The 15193-nt window shown below is 52.5% G+C and overlaps 1 protein-coding gene across 1 annotated transcript; it reads right to left on the bottom strand.

Annotated features, from left to right (window-relative positions):
* Nucleotides 1-12714: 12714 nt before the first annotated feature.
* LOC140264811 (olfactory receptor 14A16-like) lies at nucleotides 12715-14169 on the bottom strand. The gene is made up of 2 exons (XM_072360722.1): nucleotides 13250-14169; nucleotides 12715-12829 (listed from the first exon to the last, which is right to left on the bottom strand). The coding sequence occupies exons 1-2, from the start codon at nucleotides 14152-14154 to the stop codon at nucleotides 12715-12717; spliced, it is 1020 nt and encodes a 339-aa protein (XP_072216823.1). The 5' UTR covers nucleotides 14155-14169.
* Nucleotides 14170-15193: the final 1024 nt, after the last annotated feature.

Raw genomic sequence — 15193 nt, forward strand, 5'->3', positions numbered from 1 at the left:
AAGGACGACGCGGCGCCGCCGCCGCCACCAACGGCCGCCTCCGGGTCCCCCGACTCCTTCGCTCCTGGCGGGACCCCACCGGGGACTCCCCCGGCCCTCCTGCGTACGTCTGCCGGCAGACCGGCCCGTGCCCTTTTCTCTCTCGCCTTCTTTTCTCGGGGATCTTCCCTCCCCTGCGCGGGGAACCGACCGCTCCCCATCCTTTTCTCTCTCTCGCTCTCGCCTTTCGTCCCGAAATTTGACTTTTTTGCCAACCTCAGTCCGGTGCCGAGCTGCGACACGGGCAGCGAAGACCCCGACGAGGCCACCGGACCCATCGACCCGAGAGGCGTACGAAAAAGTCGCCGCCGACAACCTCGACACTCGGCCGGTCAACCGCGCTCGCCTGCGCCCGCTCGTTGCCGCCTACCGGAGACGAGTACGCACCCGCTCCTGCCGACGAAAACCTAAGGCACTTGAAAAAAGTGCTGCAAAAACAACCGCCAGAAACTACCGGCGGGGGCGCCGACAGAAACAGAACTTTACCTCGACGTAACTGGAGGTAAAGAATTACAGCGACCCCTTTGGAAGCTCCAGAGCAATAGCGCAGCCCAACAGGACGAGCGGCGAAGGCCCGCCAAAAGCGGGTAGACCTAGCGATTACAATAGAGCCGCACGGGCAGCGACCCCTAGCCGCCGCCGCCGAGCCCGAGTGCCGCTCGGACCCGGGTAGACCGTGGCGACCGACTCGAGACGCACGGGCAGCGACCCCTAGCCGCCGCCGCCTTGCCCGAGTGCCGCTCGGAGCCGGGTAGACCGTGGCGACCGACTCGAGCCGCACGGGCAGCGACCCCTAGCCGCCGCCGCCTTGCCCGAGTGCCGCTCGGACCCGGGTAGACCGTGGCGACCGACTCGAGCCGCACGGGCAGCGACCCCTAGCCGCCGCCGCCGAGCCCGAGTGCCGCTCGGAGCCGGGTAGACCGTGGCGACCGACTCGAGCCGCACGGGCAGCGACCCCTAGCCGCCGCCGCCGAGCCCGAGTGCCGCTCGGACCCGGGTAGACCGTGGCGACCGACTCGAGCCGCACGGGCAGCGACCCCTAGCCGCCGCCGCCGAGCCCGAGTGCCGCTCGGAGCCGGGTAGACCGTGCCGGCGCACCCGAGACGCCACGGAAGCGACACCTGGCTTATGCCGCGGAACGATCGAGTGGAGTGGAGCCCGCCGAGATAGGTTGCACCGTGCCGCCGCACGCGAGCCGGCGCGGCTGAGACGCCCGTCTGCCGCCGCGGAAGCACGGAGCGGACCGGAGCCCGCCGGGGCCGGGGAAACCGTGCCGGCGCACGCGAGCCGCCACAGAAGCGACAACCGGCTTCTGCCGGGGAACGATCGAGTGGAGCGGAGCCCGCCGAGATAGGTTGGACCGTGCCGGCGCACCCGAGCCTGCGCGAATGCAACCAACTGTCCTCCGCCGCGGAATGACCGAGCCGATCGGAGCGTAGTACGCACGGTCTCGGTGCACTGCGTTCGGCTCGCACGTTCCGCGGCAGCGCCCGAGGGTCGCTGCCCATCCGTCTCAAGCCGGTCGGCAAGGTCTACCCGGTTAACAGCGGCACTCGGGCTCGGCGGCGGCGGCTAGGGGTCGCTGTCAGTGCGGCTCGAGTCGGTCGGCAGGGTCTTCCCGGTTACGAGCGGCACTCGGGCTTGGCAGCGGCGGCAATAGGTCACTGCACGTGCGGCTCGAGTCGGTCGGCAGGGTCTACCTCGTAATTAGCGGCTTTCGAGCTCAGCGTCGGCGGCTAGGCGTTGCTGCACCTGTGGCTCGAGTCGGTCGGAAGGGTCTACTCGGTTACGAGTGGCACTCGGGCTCGGCAGCGGCGGCTAGGGGTCGCTGCCCGTGCGACTCAAGTCGGTCGGCAGGGTCTGCCTGGTTACCAGTGGCTTTCGGGCAGGGCGGTGGCGGCTAGGCGTTGCTGCCCGTGCAACTCGACTAGGTCAGCAGGGTCTACCCAGTTACAAGCGGGTTTCGGGTTCGGCAGCGGCGGCTAGGGGTCGCTCTCCGTGTGGCTCGAGTCGGTCGGCACTGTCTACCCGGCTCAGATCAACACTCGTGCTCGGCGGCGGCAGCAAGGGTTCGCTGCCCTTGCGACTCGAGTAGGTGGGCAGGGTCTACCTGGTTACGAGCTGCTTTCGGGCACGGCGGCGGAAATTAGGGGTCGGTGCATGTGCGACTCGAGTCGGTCGGAAGGTTCTACCCGGTTTCGAGGGGCACTCGGGCTCGGCGGCGCAGGCCAGGGGGCGCTGCCCGTGCGGCTCGGCCAGGTCGGCGAGGTCTACCCGGGTCCGACCGGCACTCGGGCTCGGCGGCGCAGGCCAGGGGGCGCTGCCCGTGCGGCTCGACTAGGTCGGCACGGTCTATCCGGGTTCGATCGGCACTCGGGCTTGGTGGCGGAGGCTAGAAGTCGCAGCCCGTGCGTCTCGACTAGGTCGGCAAGGTCTACCCGGGTCCGAGCGGCACTCGGGCTCGGCGGCGCAGGCTAGGGGACGCTGCCCGTGCGACTCGACTAGGTCGGCAGGGTCTATCCAAGTCCGATCGGCACTCGGGCTCGGCGGCGGAGGCTAGTGGTCGCTGCCCTTGCGGCTCAACTAGGTCGGCAAGGTCTACCCAGGTCCGAGCGGCACTCGGGCTCGGCGGCGGAGGCTAGGGGTCGCTGCCCTTGCGGCTCAACTAGGTCGGCAAGGTCTACCCGGGTCCGAGCGGCACTCGGGCACAGCGGTGCAGGCTAGGGGGCGCTGCCCGTGCGACTCGACCAGGTCGGCACGGTCTGCCCGGCCCCCACGGCCATCAGCTCCTGAAAGACAACAGAATCATAACTGTACTTGAAAAAAGTCCAGTCTTGTTCAGCATCGTTATCAATGACCTTGACAAAGGGGTAGTGGCCACCCTTAGCTGTTTGCTGATGATAAGAAGTTGGGAGGATTGGGAGGATTTGCAGACATACCTGAAAGCTGTGCTGCTATTCAGTGAGACCTGGACAGGCTGGAGAGCTGAGCAGTAAGAAAACAAATGAGTTTTAACAAAAGCAAGTGTAGAGTCTTTCGCCTAGGGAGGAATAATTGCATGTACCAGGAAAGGTTGGGGGATGAGCTTCTGGAGAGGAGCTGTGCAGAGAGGAACTTGGGTGTCCTGATGGACAACAGGTTGGCCATGAGCCAGCAGTGTGCCCTTGTAGCCAAAAAGGCCAATGGCATTCTGGGGTGCATTAAAAAGAGCGTAGCCAGCAGGTCAAGGGAGGTGATCCTCCCCCTTTACTATGCCCTAGTAAGAACTCATCTGGAATACTGTGTCCAGTTCTGGGCTCACCAGTACAAAAAAGACAGGGATCTCTTGGAAGGTGTTCAACTGAAAGGCAAAAATGTTGAAGGGCCTGGAGCATCACCCCTATGAAGAAAGGCTAAGTGAGTTGGGTCTGTTTAGCCATGAGGAAAGAAGATTTAAAGGGGACCTGATCCAGGTCTGTAATATCTGAGTTGTTATATGGATGTCATGGGGGACAGTATCAAATGCCTTGCTGAAATCAAGGTAGATGACATCCACCACTCTCGCCCATCCACCCAGCCAGTGAAAACGTCATAGAAGGCTACCAGGTTGGTTGAGCATGACCTTCCCTTGGTGGACACATGCTGACTACTCCTGATAACCTCCTTTTCTTCCAGCTGTCTGGAGATGGCATCCAGCACAAGCTGTTCCGTCACCTTTCCAGGGACTGAGGTGAGGCTGCCTGGCCTGTAATTACCCGGATCATCCTTCTTGCCCTTTTTGAAGGCCAGAGTTACACTGGCTATCCTCCAGTCTTCAGTCACTTCCCCCATTCTCCAAGACCTCTCAAAGATGATAGAGAGTGGTTCAGCAATCACCTCTGCCAGCTCCCTTAGCACCCCTGGATGCACCTCATTGGATCCCATGGCTTAATGAACATCAGTGTGGCCTAGGTGCTCATGGACCTGTTCTAACCTGACTAAAGGGAAGTCTTCCATTCCCCAGACACTCTCAGTAAGCTCAAGGCTCTGGGATTCCTGAGGGTGATCTTTTTCACTGAAGACAGAAGCAAAGAATGCCTTCAGTATCTCTACCTTCTCAGCATTCCCCATTGCCAGAACACCCTCCTCTCTACCTAGGGGTCCCACAGTCTCCCTAGTTTTCCCTTCATTGTTAACTTACTTAAAAATGCCTCTTTATTATCCTTTTTAATGAGTGTAGACCCATTTATGTAACACTATGTTCTGCTTGCGAGAAACTGTGGGAGGTGAGCCAGTCAGTGCTGGTTCTGTGGGGAGTTGCATATATCTGAGCTATCTGAACAATACAGATTGTTAATGGAAAGATATATAGTATAAATATATACCGTTCTGATGGTATTAGGAAGTGTATTTGTCAATGGCATGTGGAAGTGTACTTGAGGGTATGTGGAAGTATAAATGAGGGTACAAACAGTGGAAATGTTTGCAGAGGAAAAAGGGTTAAAGAGAAAGTGAGTACATCTGCACAGACATGAGAGCAACCCCCCACACCGCTCCTCTATGAGCTAAGCAGAGCAGATACACAGTCCCCATGTATCATGGGGTGTTATTCTGCTTACCAAATGGATGAGCTCGCAACAGAAGAGGCAGATCTTCCTCTCTGCTCCATCTGTGGCATACTCTGGAGTTCTAGGCATTGCAAAGCTATGGCACATCAATGTTCTTACACTGATGACACCTTAGCATGCTCTGGACTACCATTTCAATGGCATCTAAATAAATCTAGGGTCATGCCAGTAGACAGGAAGCTGGCAAATATTGTCTCATTGTAAGGAAGAGTGAGAAAGAGGAAACGAGCAATTATGGATCTGTCAGTCTCACTCCAGTGCCTGGTAAAACTATGGAGAAAATGGTGGTGGGAGTTACGGAAAATCAGCTGAAGGACAATTCTGTCACTGGTCTCAGTCAACACAAGACCTGAAGAGGAAGGTCCTGTTTAACTTAAGGTCCCTTTATGACACGGTTATCCATTTATGACACAGTTATCCAGTTAGCTGAGCAAGAGAAGCCAGAGATGTTTTCCTTGAGGATCTGGCACTCTGCCGTCTGCTCCTCTGTATTTGCCATCTGCTCCTTTGTCAGCCATGAACCCATGGCTCCTTAACACTCACTTCAAGCCACCTCAGGTTTGCTGGGGCTTGCCATTGGTCTTTATAGCGTCTGCTAAGACCCACGCTAGGTGTCTTGTGATTATGTTGAGAGGGTCTTATGAAGGCTTTACAGTTGCTGATGACTTTGCGATCTTGACTCCCTAGAAGCCCGCAGCTGGGCTAATTACTGAAGTGACACCAAGGTGGTGAGCGGTAAAATGGCGATTTATTGAAGCAAACACACACTTATATAAACTATGCCTTTCGTGTATGCATACCACATTGTACAAATCTCCAGTCCTTCCAGAAATGGGGAAGGGCCTGCCACGTAACAGCTCGATACTCCTGCATTTCGCCTATACAACATCTCCCCCTCCCCATGCTAGGAAAACTTAACCCGTTACAATACTCAACACGATAAACCCACTAATACACCCAACTAATAAACCCCACTAATTCCTAATTCCTAATCCCTAATTCTTACCCTAAATCCTATCCTGCATCTTATGATATTCTATCTGCATGTTAATCATCTTTTCAGCCATAAGTTGCAATCAACCTAATAAGCAGTGAAATACAAATACAATAATACAATAATACAACAAGGTTTGCAGAGGTAAAGGCTGTCCAGCTGGCCCTAGACATTGCTGAGCGGGAGAGATGGCCAGTGCTTTACCTCTATACTGACTCATGGATGGTGGCCAATGCCTTATGGGGATGGCTGCAGAAATGATAACAAAACAACTGGCAGCGGAAGGGTAAACCTGTTTGGGCCGCTGAACTATGGAAGGACATTGCTGCCCGAACAAAGAATATGGCCCTAAAGGTGCGTCATGTAGATGCCCACGTGCCCAAGAGTCGAGCAACAGAGGAACAACAAAATAACCACCAAGTAGATCAAGCTGCCAGAATTGAGGTGGCTCAAATTGACTTGGACTGGCAGAATAAGGGCGAACTATTTCTAGCTTGATGGGCCCATGAGACCTCAGGCCATCAAGGAAGAGACGCGACATATAAGTAGGCCAGAGACAGAGGGGTGGACTTAACTATGGGCGCTATTGCTCAGGTTATTCATGACTGTGAAACATGTGCCATTATTAAACAAGCCAAGAAAATGAAACCTCTCTGGGAGGAAGGGCAATGGCAAAAGTACAAATATGGGGAAGCGTGGCAGGTTGATTATATCACCTTGCCACGATCTCACAGTGGTAAATGCTATGTGCTTACCATGGTAGAGACAAACGCTGGGTGGCTTGAAACATATGCAGTACCCCATGCTACCGCCCAAAACACCATATTGGGTCTTGAGAAACAAGTCTTGTGGCGACATGGCACCCCAGAAAGAATTGAATCTGATAATGGGACACACTACAAAAATTCCCATATAAATACTTGGGCTAAAGATCATGGCATTGAATGGATTTATCATATTCCCTACCATGCACCAGCTTCTGCTAAAATTGAATGATACAATGGGGTGTTGAAAACTATGTTGAAAGCAATGGGTGGTGAAAGACTGAAGCACTGGGAAAAGGATCTGGCAGAAGCCACTTGGTTGGTCAATAGAGGATCTGTCAATCATGATGGTCCTTGCCAATCTAGTCCCCTACACACTATAGAAGGAGATAAAGTCCCTGTTGTGCATGTGAAGAGCATGTTGGGAAAAGCTGTTTGGGTCCTTCCAGCCTCTGGAAATGGCAAACCTGTCCGTGGAACTGTTTCTGCCCAGGGAGCTGGGTGCACTTGGTGGGTGATGCAGAAGGATGGGGATGTTCAGTGTGTACCACAGGGCAAATTGATGCTGGGGGAGTGCAGTCAGCAATTCTATGTATCTATGTATGCATCTGCATGTGTAGTGTTTTTCAGTTATTATAGTTATACATTTAGTTATATTAGATTTAATCTAGCTATCATAGTTCATATATGTGTATATATATATGTATATATATTAACTATGATGTAATAATGTAGAATAAGGGGGGGAATGTAATCATTTTGTGGTGTTGCTGTCAATATTCTACATCATAACATCACAGTATCACAGTATCACAGTATCGTGCAAGTTGGAAGGGACCTTAGAGATCAAGTCCAACTCCCAGGATTCGAGCCTTTCTGTGTAGCAGAGCAGCATTTCTACCACTTGCGCCACAGGGGGGATTCGAACCCTGGGCCTGGGTGTTGCAAGCAGCACCTCATACCACTGCGCCACCGGCATCATGTGCAGTATGGATCATTAAAAGGTTCATACTCCAGTTCTGTGGAATGACAGTGTCCTGAGTGCTCAGCTCTCAGAGGAGAACTACATATCCCAGAGGACGTCGCGGCCAGAGATAAGTCACAGGAGGAGGACATCTATAATCTCGCTCCCAGGCTGGAGCTCTCTCTCTCGGGCTCTCAGAGAGTGGGAAGCGTTCCAGCCATGTCGCCTAGAGTTCACAGTAGGCCTCTCGATTTTCAGGGACTCTCTCTGTTTTGTTCTATTTAGTAGCCTCAATCATATTATATTATTGTGTTATCTTGTATTCTGATATTATATTTAGTAAAATAAGTTTTTCCTCCTTAGATTGCTGCTGCTGTTCTTTGTCCCATTCCCCTTTTTCCTTCCTTACCGGGCCAGGCGCCTTATGGGGCAGCTGTCCCCTGTCATGGGCTCAGGTAAATCTAGGTAACCCATGACAGGCTGAAAGAGGCCTTGCATACTTACAGGTACTCTTTCTGAACACAAAGGACAGGTAGTAATGCAGTATGGGCTATTTTGCAACCATCCTGCTTTTCCCAACCGGAGAATCTTCCTTGTTTCCCAAGGGGTGGTTCAACTTGAAGCCATGTCCTTCTGAGAAAAGAGAGGTGTAGATTTTCCTCCTTTAAAATACTAAGCTGTGCTCATGAGAGAAGGAATTCTGTGTTCCTTGAGCAGGACTGTAATTCTTCTGCGGAGCTTGAGGTCCGTGATTAGGAAGCCTGGATTGTTCTGCTTTCAGGGATCCTGCCATTGTCTTTGATTGCATGGTATTAACTGTAAATTATACCCTTTTGGAGACCACATGTAGAAATAAAATTAAAAATAAAAAATAATAAAAAAAAAAAAAGTCAGAAAACAGAGAAAATATTGATTCCAGAGGTAGAGGAAACTGCGGCTTCGTTCAATTAGAACCTGGGAAAAGAAAAACAAATGAGCGTTTGTGAGGGTGAAATGGGGACTGCGTGAAGTGGCCGGTGTTCCTGCCCACAGACCAATGGCAATTCCAAGTGACCCCACTGCAGGCAGTGAAATGGCACCAGTTGAAACAAGGACCTATCTTTAAGTTATTGAGAAGGAGAGGAAAGTAGGAATCAGGCAAATACGGGCCTTTCATGAAGATTCAGTATCCTAGGCTTTGTGGAATGTCAGAAGAAAAGGACCAGTTGGACATGTCGACATTGCTATAGTTACAGTACAGCTGGGTCTATATTTAAGACAATACAGCAGAGTATACATAAGGGGAAGGTAGCCAAAGGAACTGGTTTTGACTGAGTAGAGGAGCTGGGTCAAAGAAGACAGGTCAACCTGAGGAAGACTTCTGACTTCATCCCAATGACCACCAGAGCGAGACGCCCGCTACAGACTGTGCACACATCAGTAGGAGAGACAGCATGTAAATGAGTTCCCCAAAAAACAATGAATATGTTAATGATTTCTTGGAAATTTGATGAATATGTGTATGCTTGCTCTATAACTTTCTAACGCTCCTGTCTATCAGTGCACATGATAGAAGGAGTGATCCCCCATGTGGCCAGCGCTGAATAAATACGTACCTGCTTTATAACTTAATTCTGGTTATAGAGTCTGATTCTGCACATCACTGGAGGGGCTCTGAGGGGCACTGGGGAGCTTGGAGGGGTATGTGGAGAGTTCTGGGGGGCACTATGAGGGAGGTTGGGGGTCTCTGATGGACTGTGGGCTCTGAGGGGCTCTGGGGTTAACTGGGAGTGTCGGGGGGGCTGTGGGGTGATCTGGGGGGCACTGTGGCATTTTGGGGAACTTTGGAGGGGCTTTGGGAAGCATTGGGGGCATGGGGGCCTCTGAAGGGCTTTCAGTGGCTCTGGGGAGAAGACTGAGGGGCTTTCAGGTGCTTTGGAGGACTCTAAGAGGCACTGGGGTGTGTTGGGGGCCATTGGTGTGCACTGGGAGTCTCTGAGAGGCTGGGGGGCTCTGGGGGGCTTTCAGGGGCTCTGGGGGGCACAGGGGAGCTTTGGGGGGATCTAAGGGGCTTTGGAAGGACACTGAGAGTCTCCGAGGGGCTCTAGGGGTCTCTGAGGGGCACTGGAGGGCTTGTGGGGGGGCACGGGGAGGGCCAATAGGAGTCTCGGGGCGGGGGGGGGGAGTTCTGGGTTGATCTGGGGGACACTGTAGCTTTTTGGAGGGCTCTGAAGGGCTTTCAGGGGCTTTGGAGGGGGGAATTGAGTGGCTTTGGGGTCGTTTGAGGGGCACTGGGGGGACGCTAGGAGTCTCTGAGGGGCACTAGGGAGCTCAGGAGGGCACAGGAGTCTCTGGGTGGATTCTGAGGGGCACTGTGGGGCTCTGGGGGGTTCTGAGGGGCTTTGAACAGACACGGGGAGTCTTCGAGGGGCTCTAGGGGGGCTTTCAGGGGCTCTGGGGAGCACTGTTGTGCTTTGGGGGGCTCTGAAGGGCACTGGGTGGTTCTGAGGGGCTTTGAGTGGCACTGGGGGGGTACTAGGAGTATCTGAGATGCTCTGGGGAGGCTCTGAGGAGCACTGGGGGGGCTTGGGGTGGCACAGGGAGGGCTCTGGGAGGTACTGGGGGGGTTTGGGGGTCTCTGATGGACTGTGGGGGCCACTGGGATTCCCCCAGTACACCCCTCAGTAGACCCCTCAGAAGACCGCAGTAGACCCCAGTAGACCCCTCAGTAGACCTGGGAGTGCCTTGACAGCAGGAAGAGCTTTATCCAGATCTGGTAGTTCATTGCACACCTGGGGGTCCACGTAAGGAACCCTATAAAGGTGCAGCCTGCATGTAAGAGTTTTTTGGCCACAGCTGGAACCTGCTGAGGTACCAGAGGGTCTGCACTTGGGTGAAGACCGATCCGTGCCTGCAGCAGTGAGCTGATGTGGCAGGAAGCCTTAGAAATGCCCTCGAGTGTGAGAAGGGCTTTGTGCAGAGTGCAGAGCTCCTCACATGTAGGAAGAAATTGATGTGGTCAACCACAGCTCCTACCTGATCAAGCTCCAGGGGATCCACTCAGGGCAGAGACCCTAGAAATGCCCGCACTGCAGGAAGAGCTTCATCTGGAGCTCCATCCTCATTAACCATTGCCCGGTCTATGTGATGTTATTGGCCCTGCAAGTGTCTCTGGTTGCAGGAAGTTTCTCTCAGGGCTGGCAGCTCATTTCTCATGGGAGAACCCCAATGCAGAGAGACCCTGAGGATGCTGGAGAGCCCAGGGATGAGGGAGACCCCAACCCCTCTCTCCACACAGGAAGAGTTTGCAAAGGAGATGGCATTGCTGGCACCCTCTGCAGAAGGGACTTAACCCAGGAGCTTCAGCTGGCCTTTCCTTGCTGCCCAAAGCAGTTCTCTCACCATGCCTGCTTTCCTTACCTGTTCTTTTTGATGCCGTTTTCCTAATGCAGAAGTGGCCATGTAGGGCTGTGCTGTGTGTCTGTGTGCACGTGTTGCTCTCAGTCATTTCTGAGTGCACTGATGGGTCCCAGAGAAGGGTCAGCAGAGCAGTAACGTGGCTCTTGGAGTTTGGCTGAGAATCATCCGTAGTGGAAAGGGAAGGGGGTGAATAAGGTAGCCGAGTTGTTCTGGAGCTTTCTTTCTTCACTGTAGTCTTGGTTTTTTGCTCTTAAAATCAATGTCAGCATGTGGAATGAGGAGAGGGGAAGGTGCAAGCAGGGTTTAGTTTTGGTGCCAACCCCAGCCCACTGCTTCATTCTGGGGAAGGCCTTTCTTATACACAACTCTATCATCCTTCCTAACTGTGCTGCACTTTGCTTCTACTGCTCTTCTTGAATGCTTTAACCAGGAGCTCAGAGCAGCTGTGAGACACCAAGCCTTGGCTGCCACCAATAAATCTACTAAGCTTTCTCTCTTCCTTAATGAATCCTCCATTACAGCTTGAAAGAGCAGCAGCCTGATGTACCCTACCTGATAACCAACTGCCAACCAGAGGGTAAGGGACAAGGTTCAGTGTTAGAGTTAGGTTTAAGCTTAGAGTTAGGGCTGACGGCTAGCACTAATGGTTAGATATAGTGCTAGGTGCGGTGCTAGCACTTGAGTCAGTGTTAGGGAGAGGGATGTGACAAGGGTTGGTGTTTAGGGGAAAGAGCTTGAGTTTAGCTTGAAGTTTAGAACAAGAAGGGCTGAAGGTTGTACTTTAAGATACTTTAGATATACTTTATAGAGTTCAAGTTATGGGTTAGGAGTTAGGGATCAGGTTAAGGTTAGATTACAGATTGTTATATGGGTTAGAGTTAGCACTAGGCACCAATTCCCAGCTTCCTTACATGGAGAAAAGCTATGTGAAGACACAGACGGATATAGTTAATGGACAGCAAAGAAAAGCAAGAGGCATAGTTCTGTAAAAGTAGATTTTACCAAGTCCAAATTATATCCACTGAATCACAGAAACACTTGTGTTGGAAAGATCGGAAAGATGCTCTAGTTCCAACCCCCCTGCTCTGGGCAGGGTTGCCAACCACAAGACCAGACAGCCCAGGAACACCTCAAGCCTGGCCTTGAAAACCTCCAGTGATGGGACATTCACACATTCTCAGGGCAGGCTATTTCAGTGCCTCAGCACACTCTGCATGAGGGATCTCTTCATAACCTCCGACATAAACCTCCCCTCTTTCACTTTAAATCCATTTCCCTATCACTACCTGTGTAACAAGTCAACCTCCTGTCTTTCAAGTAAGCTCCTATCAAGTACTGCAAGATTGCAATGAGGTTTTTCTGGAGCGTTCCTTCTCCAAGCTAAACAATCCCAACTTCAACATCTTTCATCAGCCCTCTGATTGTCTTTGTTGGCGCTCCAACAGAATCACAGAATCACAGAATCCCAGGTCCATGTTTTCCCTGTGCTGGCTTTGCCAGGCCTGGGCACAGTGTACCAGACGGAGCCTTCAAAAGGCAGAGTAGCAGGGTGCAATCACCTCCCTCTCATTGCTGGATACCCCTCTGTTGGTGCAGCCCAGGCAACCATTGGCCATCCAGGCTCCAAGAGCACAGTGCAGGCACACGGCCGGCTCTTCATCCACCAGGGCCCACAGTGGAATCCACTTTCCACAATGGAGAACCTCTGAGCAATGGAAAATATCTTCTCATTGAAACACAGATTTCCAGACCCCCCAAAGCACTCACTGCCCATGTCCTTCTTGGCTGCTATTTCATCTCGGACACAATGAAGCTGTTGTGCTGTTGTGATTCCTGTTGTGGCTATTCCACATCAGAACATCGTGCAGTTAAAAAGCTTGTGTTACCGCCCTTGGGGGCAGTTTGGGTTCCCGGAGGGTCATGGACTGACATCTCAGGGTAACCCCGTGACAGAAGCATATGCTGAAATCACAAGCTGCCTAGAAAGAAGGAGGGAAAGGAACACAGTGAAAGGATCTGAGGGAAACAGCAGAAGCACAAGGAGTTAGAAAACATTAAAGATGCATTAAAGAAAGAAAACATACTAAAGGAAAACAGAGCACAAGCTTAGAGTGGGATACATTAGGAGTCACCTGGAGAGAGAGATGAAATCAATGAATCTTTACTGCTGTGTAATCTGCGAATGCACTGATGACATGACTGAGAACATACAGAAGAGTTAGGCTAAGTTGTGTGGTTCTAAGAGGAATAGATGGTACCTACACTTATCCTGGGCTCACTAAAAACCTCAACAAAGAGCAACCTCCCAAAGAGATCCCTTCCCAATGATAACCAGCTCTAAAATGGGATCTAGGAGAGGGGGAGACGGGCTCCACCCCTTTTGGTAGCACAGGAGATTACCTTCACCTGTACTCCTAGGCTTATTGCTGGCCTCAAGTGGTTAATAAGAGGTTGAGGCCGTGATTCAGCAGTTCCCAAACAAGTAGAAAACATCCTTAATAACAGTTTCCAAATGGCATCCTTCAGTGCCTGGTTCCGCACACTGTAGATGAGGGGGTTCACTGCTGGAGGCACCACCGAGTACAGAACCGCCACCAACACATCCACGGCTGGGGAGGAGGTGGACTGGGGCTTCAGATAGGTAAAGAAGCCAGTGCTGATAAAGAGGGAGACCACGGCCAGGTGAGGGAGGCATGTGGAAAAGGCTTTGTGCCGTCCCTGCACAGAGGGCATCCTCAGCACAGCCCTGAAGATCTGCATGTAAGAAAGCAGAATGAACACAAAACACCCAAAAAACAACGATGCACTTAGTGTCATAAGGCTGAGATTCCTGAGGTAGGGGTAGGAACAAGAGAGCTTGAGAATGTGAGGGATCTCACAGAAGAACTGGTCCACAGCGTTGCCCTGGCAGAGTGGCAGAGAAAATGTATTGGCAGTGTGCAGCAGAGCATTGAGTAGCCCAGTACCCCAGGCAGCTGCTGCCATGCTGGCACAAGCTCTGCTGTCCATCAAGGTCCCGTAGTGCAGGGGCTTGCAGATGGCAACGTAGCGGTCATAGGACATGATGGTGAGAAGGTAAAATTCAGCTGACATCAAGAATGAAAACAGAAAGATCTGTGCAGCACATCCTTTGTAAGAGATGGCCCTGGTGTCCCAGAGGGCGTTGGCCATGGCTTTGGGGAGAGTGGTGGAGATGCAGCCCAGGTCGAGGAGGGCCAGGTTGAGCAGGAAGAAGTACATGGGGGTGTGCAGGCACTGGTCGCAGACTACGGCTGTGCTGATGAGGCCATTGCCCAGGAGGGCAGCCAGGTAGATGCCCAGCAAGAGCCAGAAGTGCAGGAGCTGCAGCTGCCGCGTGTCTGCCAAGGGCAGCAGGAGGAACTCGCTGATGGAGCTGCTGTTGGGCATCTGCTGTTCCTGGACATGGGGAATCACCCCAGGAGAAAAAAAGGCAAGTTAGGTGAGAGTTCTCTTGGCACAAACCTGTACCGTTCCTTGGTGACCTTCCTCCTGCTGTATAATCCAATCTATTTTCTTTCTCTGAGGGAAATGTTGGTTCAGATCCACGGTCTACGATTGTTGTCATGAGTTGGAATATGGATGGAAGAGGAGAAGCCTCTGCCCGTGGGCTCTGGAGAAGGCTATCCTGAGCCACCCAGGTGGGTACTCTGTAAAGTGGCAAGAGTGCTCAGTTTTATTTGTAGAATACAACATCTCTCTTAGCATCTCTCCACATCATCTCCCTGGGCTTTCAGGTAACAGAGAGATGCTAAGGCAAAGATTTTCATTTAGCAGAGCAGCTCACAGCTTGGAAAGACACCTCTCTTAGAGAGCCAAGTGTTCTAATGATGGAGTCTCATTAAAAGAAATTCAGCTCGTTCCCCAGCCTCACAGAATGTGTTGTCCACAGCCCTGAGTAGCCGCTCTCAACCTGTGTGCTGCAGAAGAAAATGGGCTCATGCCTGGAGAGATACAGCTCTGCTCTGCTGGAGCTTTGGCTGCAGAGGAGGCGGTTCAAACCTGAATGGGATCAGCAAAGCTGATGCTTGTTCTGTCCATCGAGCCAGGAAAGGCCGATAGAAAACGAGGATGCTGCTCACAAAACTACTCATCTCCAAAGCTACAGCACAGCATTCTCAGCTCTGTGTCAATATATACAGCTTGTCTCCCATTTCTCCAGTCATCCCTACCCTACCAGTAGGAAAATAAACAAAGGGCAGGAATTCCCATGTTTGGTCCTCTTTCTTGTCCCCTCTGCAATGCCCCGAGAATGCAGTGCAGCTGTGAGCCTCCAGCCTCATGCAGCACCGAGAGCAGCAAAAGGCCCCTGTGTTGCTGGGGATCTCCTTCCCCAGCATCACATCTCCCTACAGCTACCTGGGCAGCTCTCCAGGCAGGCTGAGTGCTGAGCCTGTCTGGCGGTTGAGTCCCTCCCCCGGCACACTGA

The sequence above is a fragment of the Excalfactoria chinensis genome, unplaced genomic scaffold (assembly GCF_039878825.1).
Source record: "Excalfactoria chinensis isolate bCotChi1 unplaced genomic scaffold, bCotChi1.hap2 Scaffold_324, whole genome shotgun sequence".
Lineage (NCBI taxonomy): Eukaryota > Metazoa > Chordata > Aves > Galliformes > Phasianidae > Excalfactoria > Excalfactoria chinensis.

Bases quoted from the DNA above. Each gene is read 5' to 3' on its own strand.
- LOC140264811 (XM_072360722.1), bottom strand. From the start codon at position 14,154: ATGCCCAACAGCAGCTCCATCAGCGAGTTCCTCCTGCTGCCCTTGGCA. The intron at 12,830-13,249 runs GTTATTAAGGAT...GTTTTCCTTTAG, and splicing joins AAGGATGCCATTTGGAAACT to TATGTTTTCTTTCTTTAATG.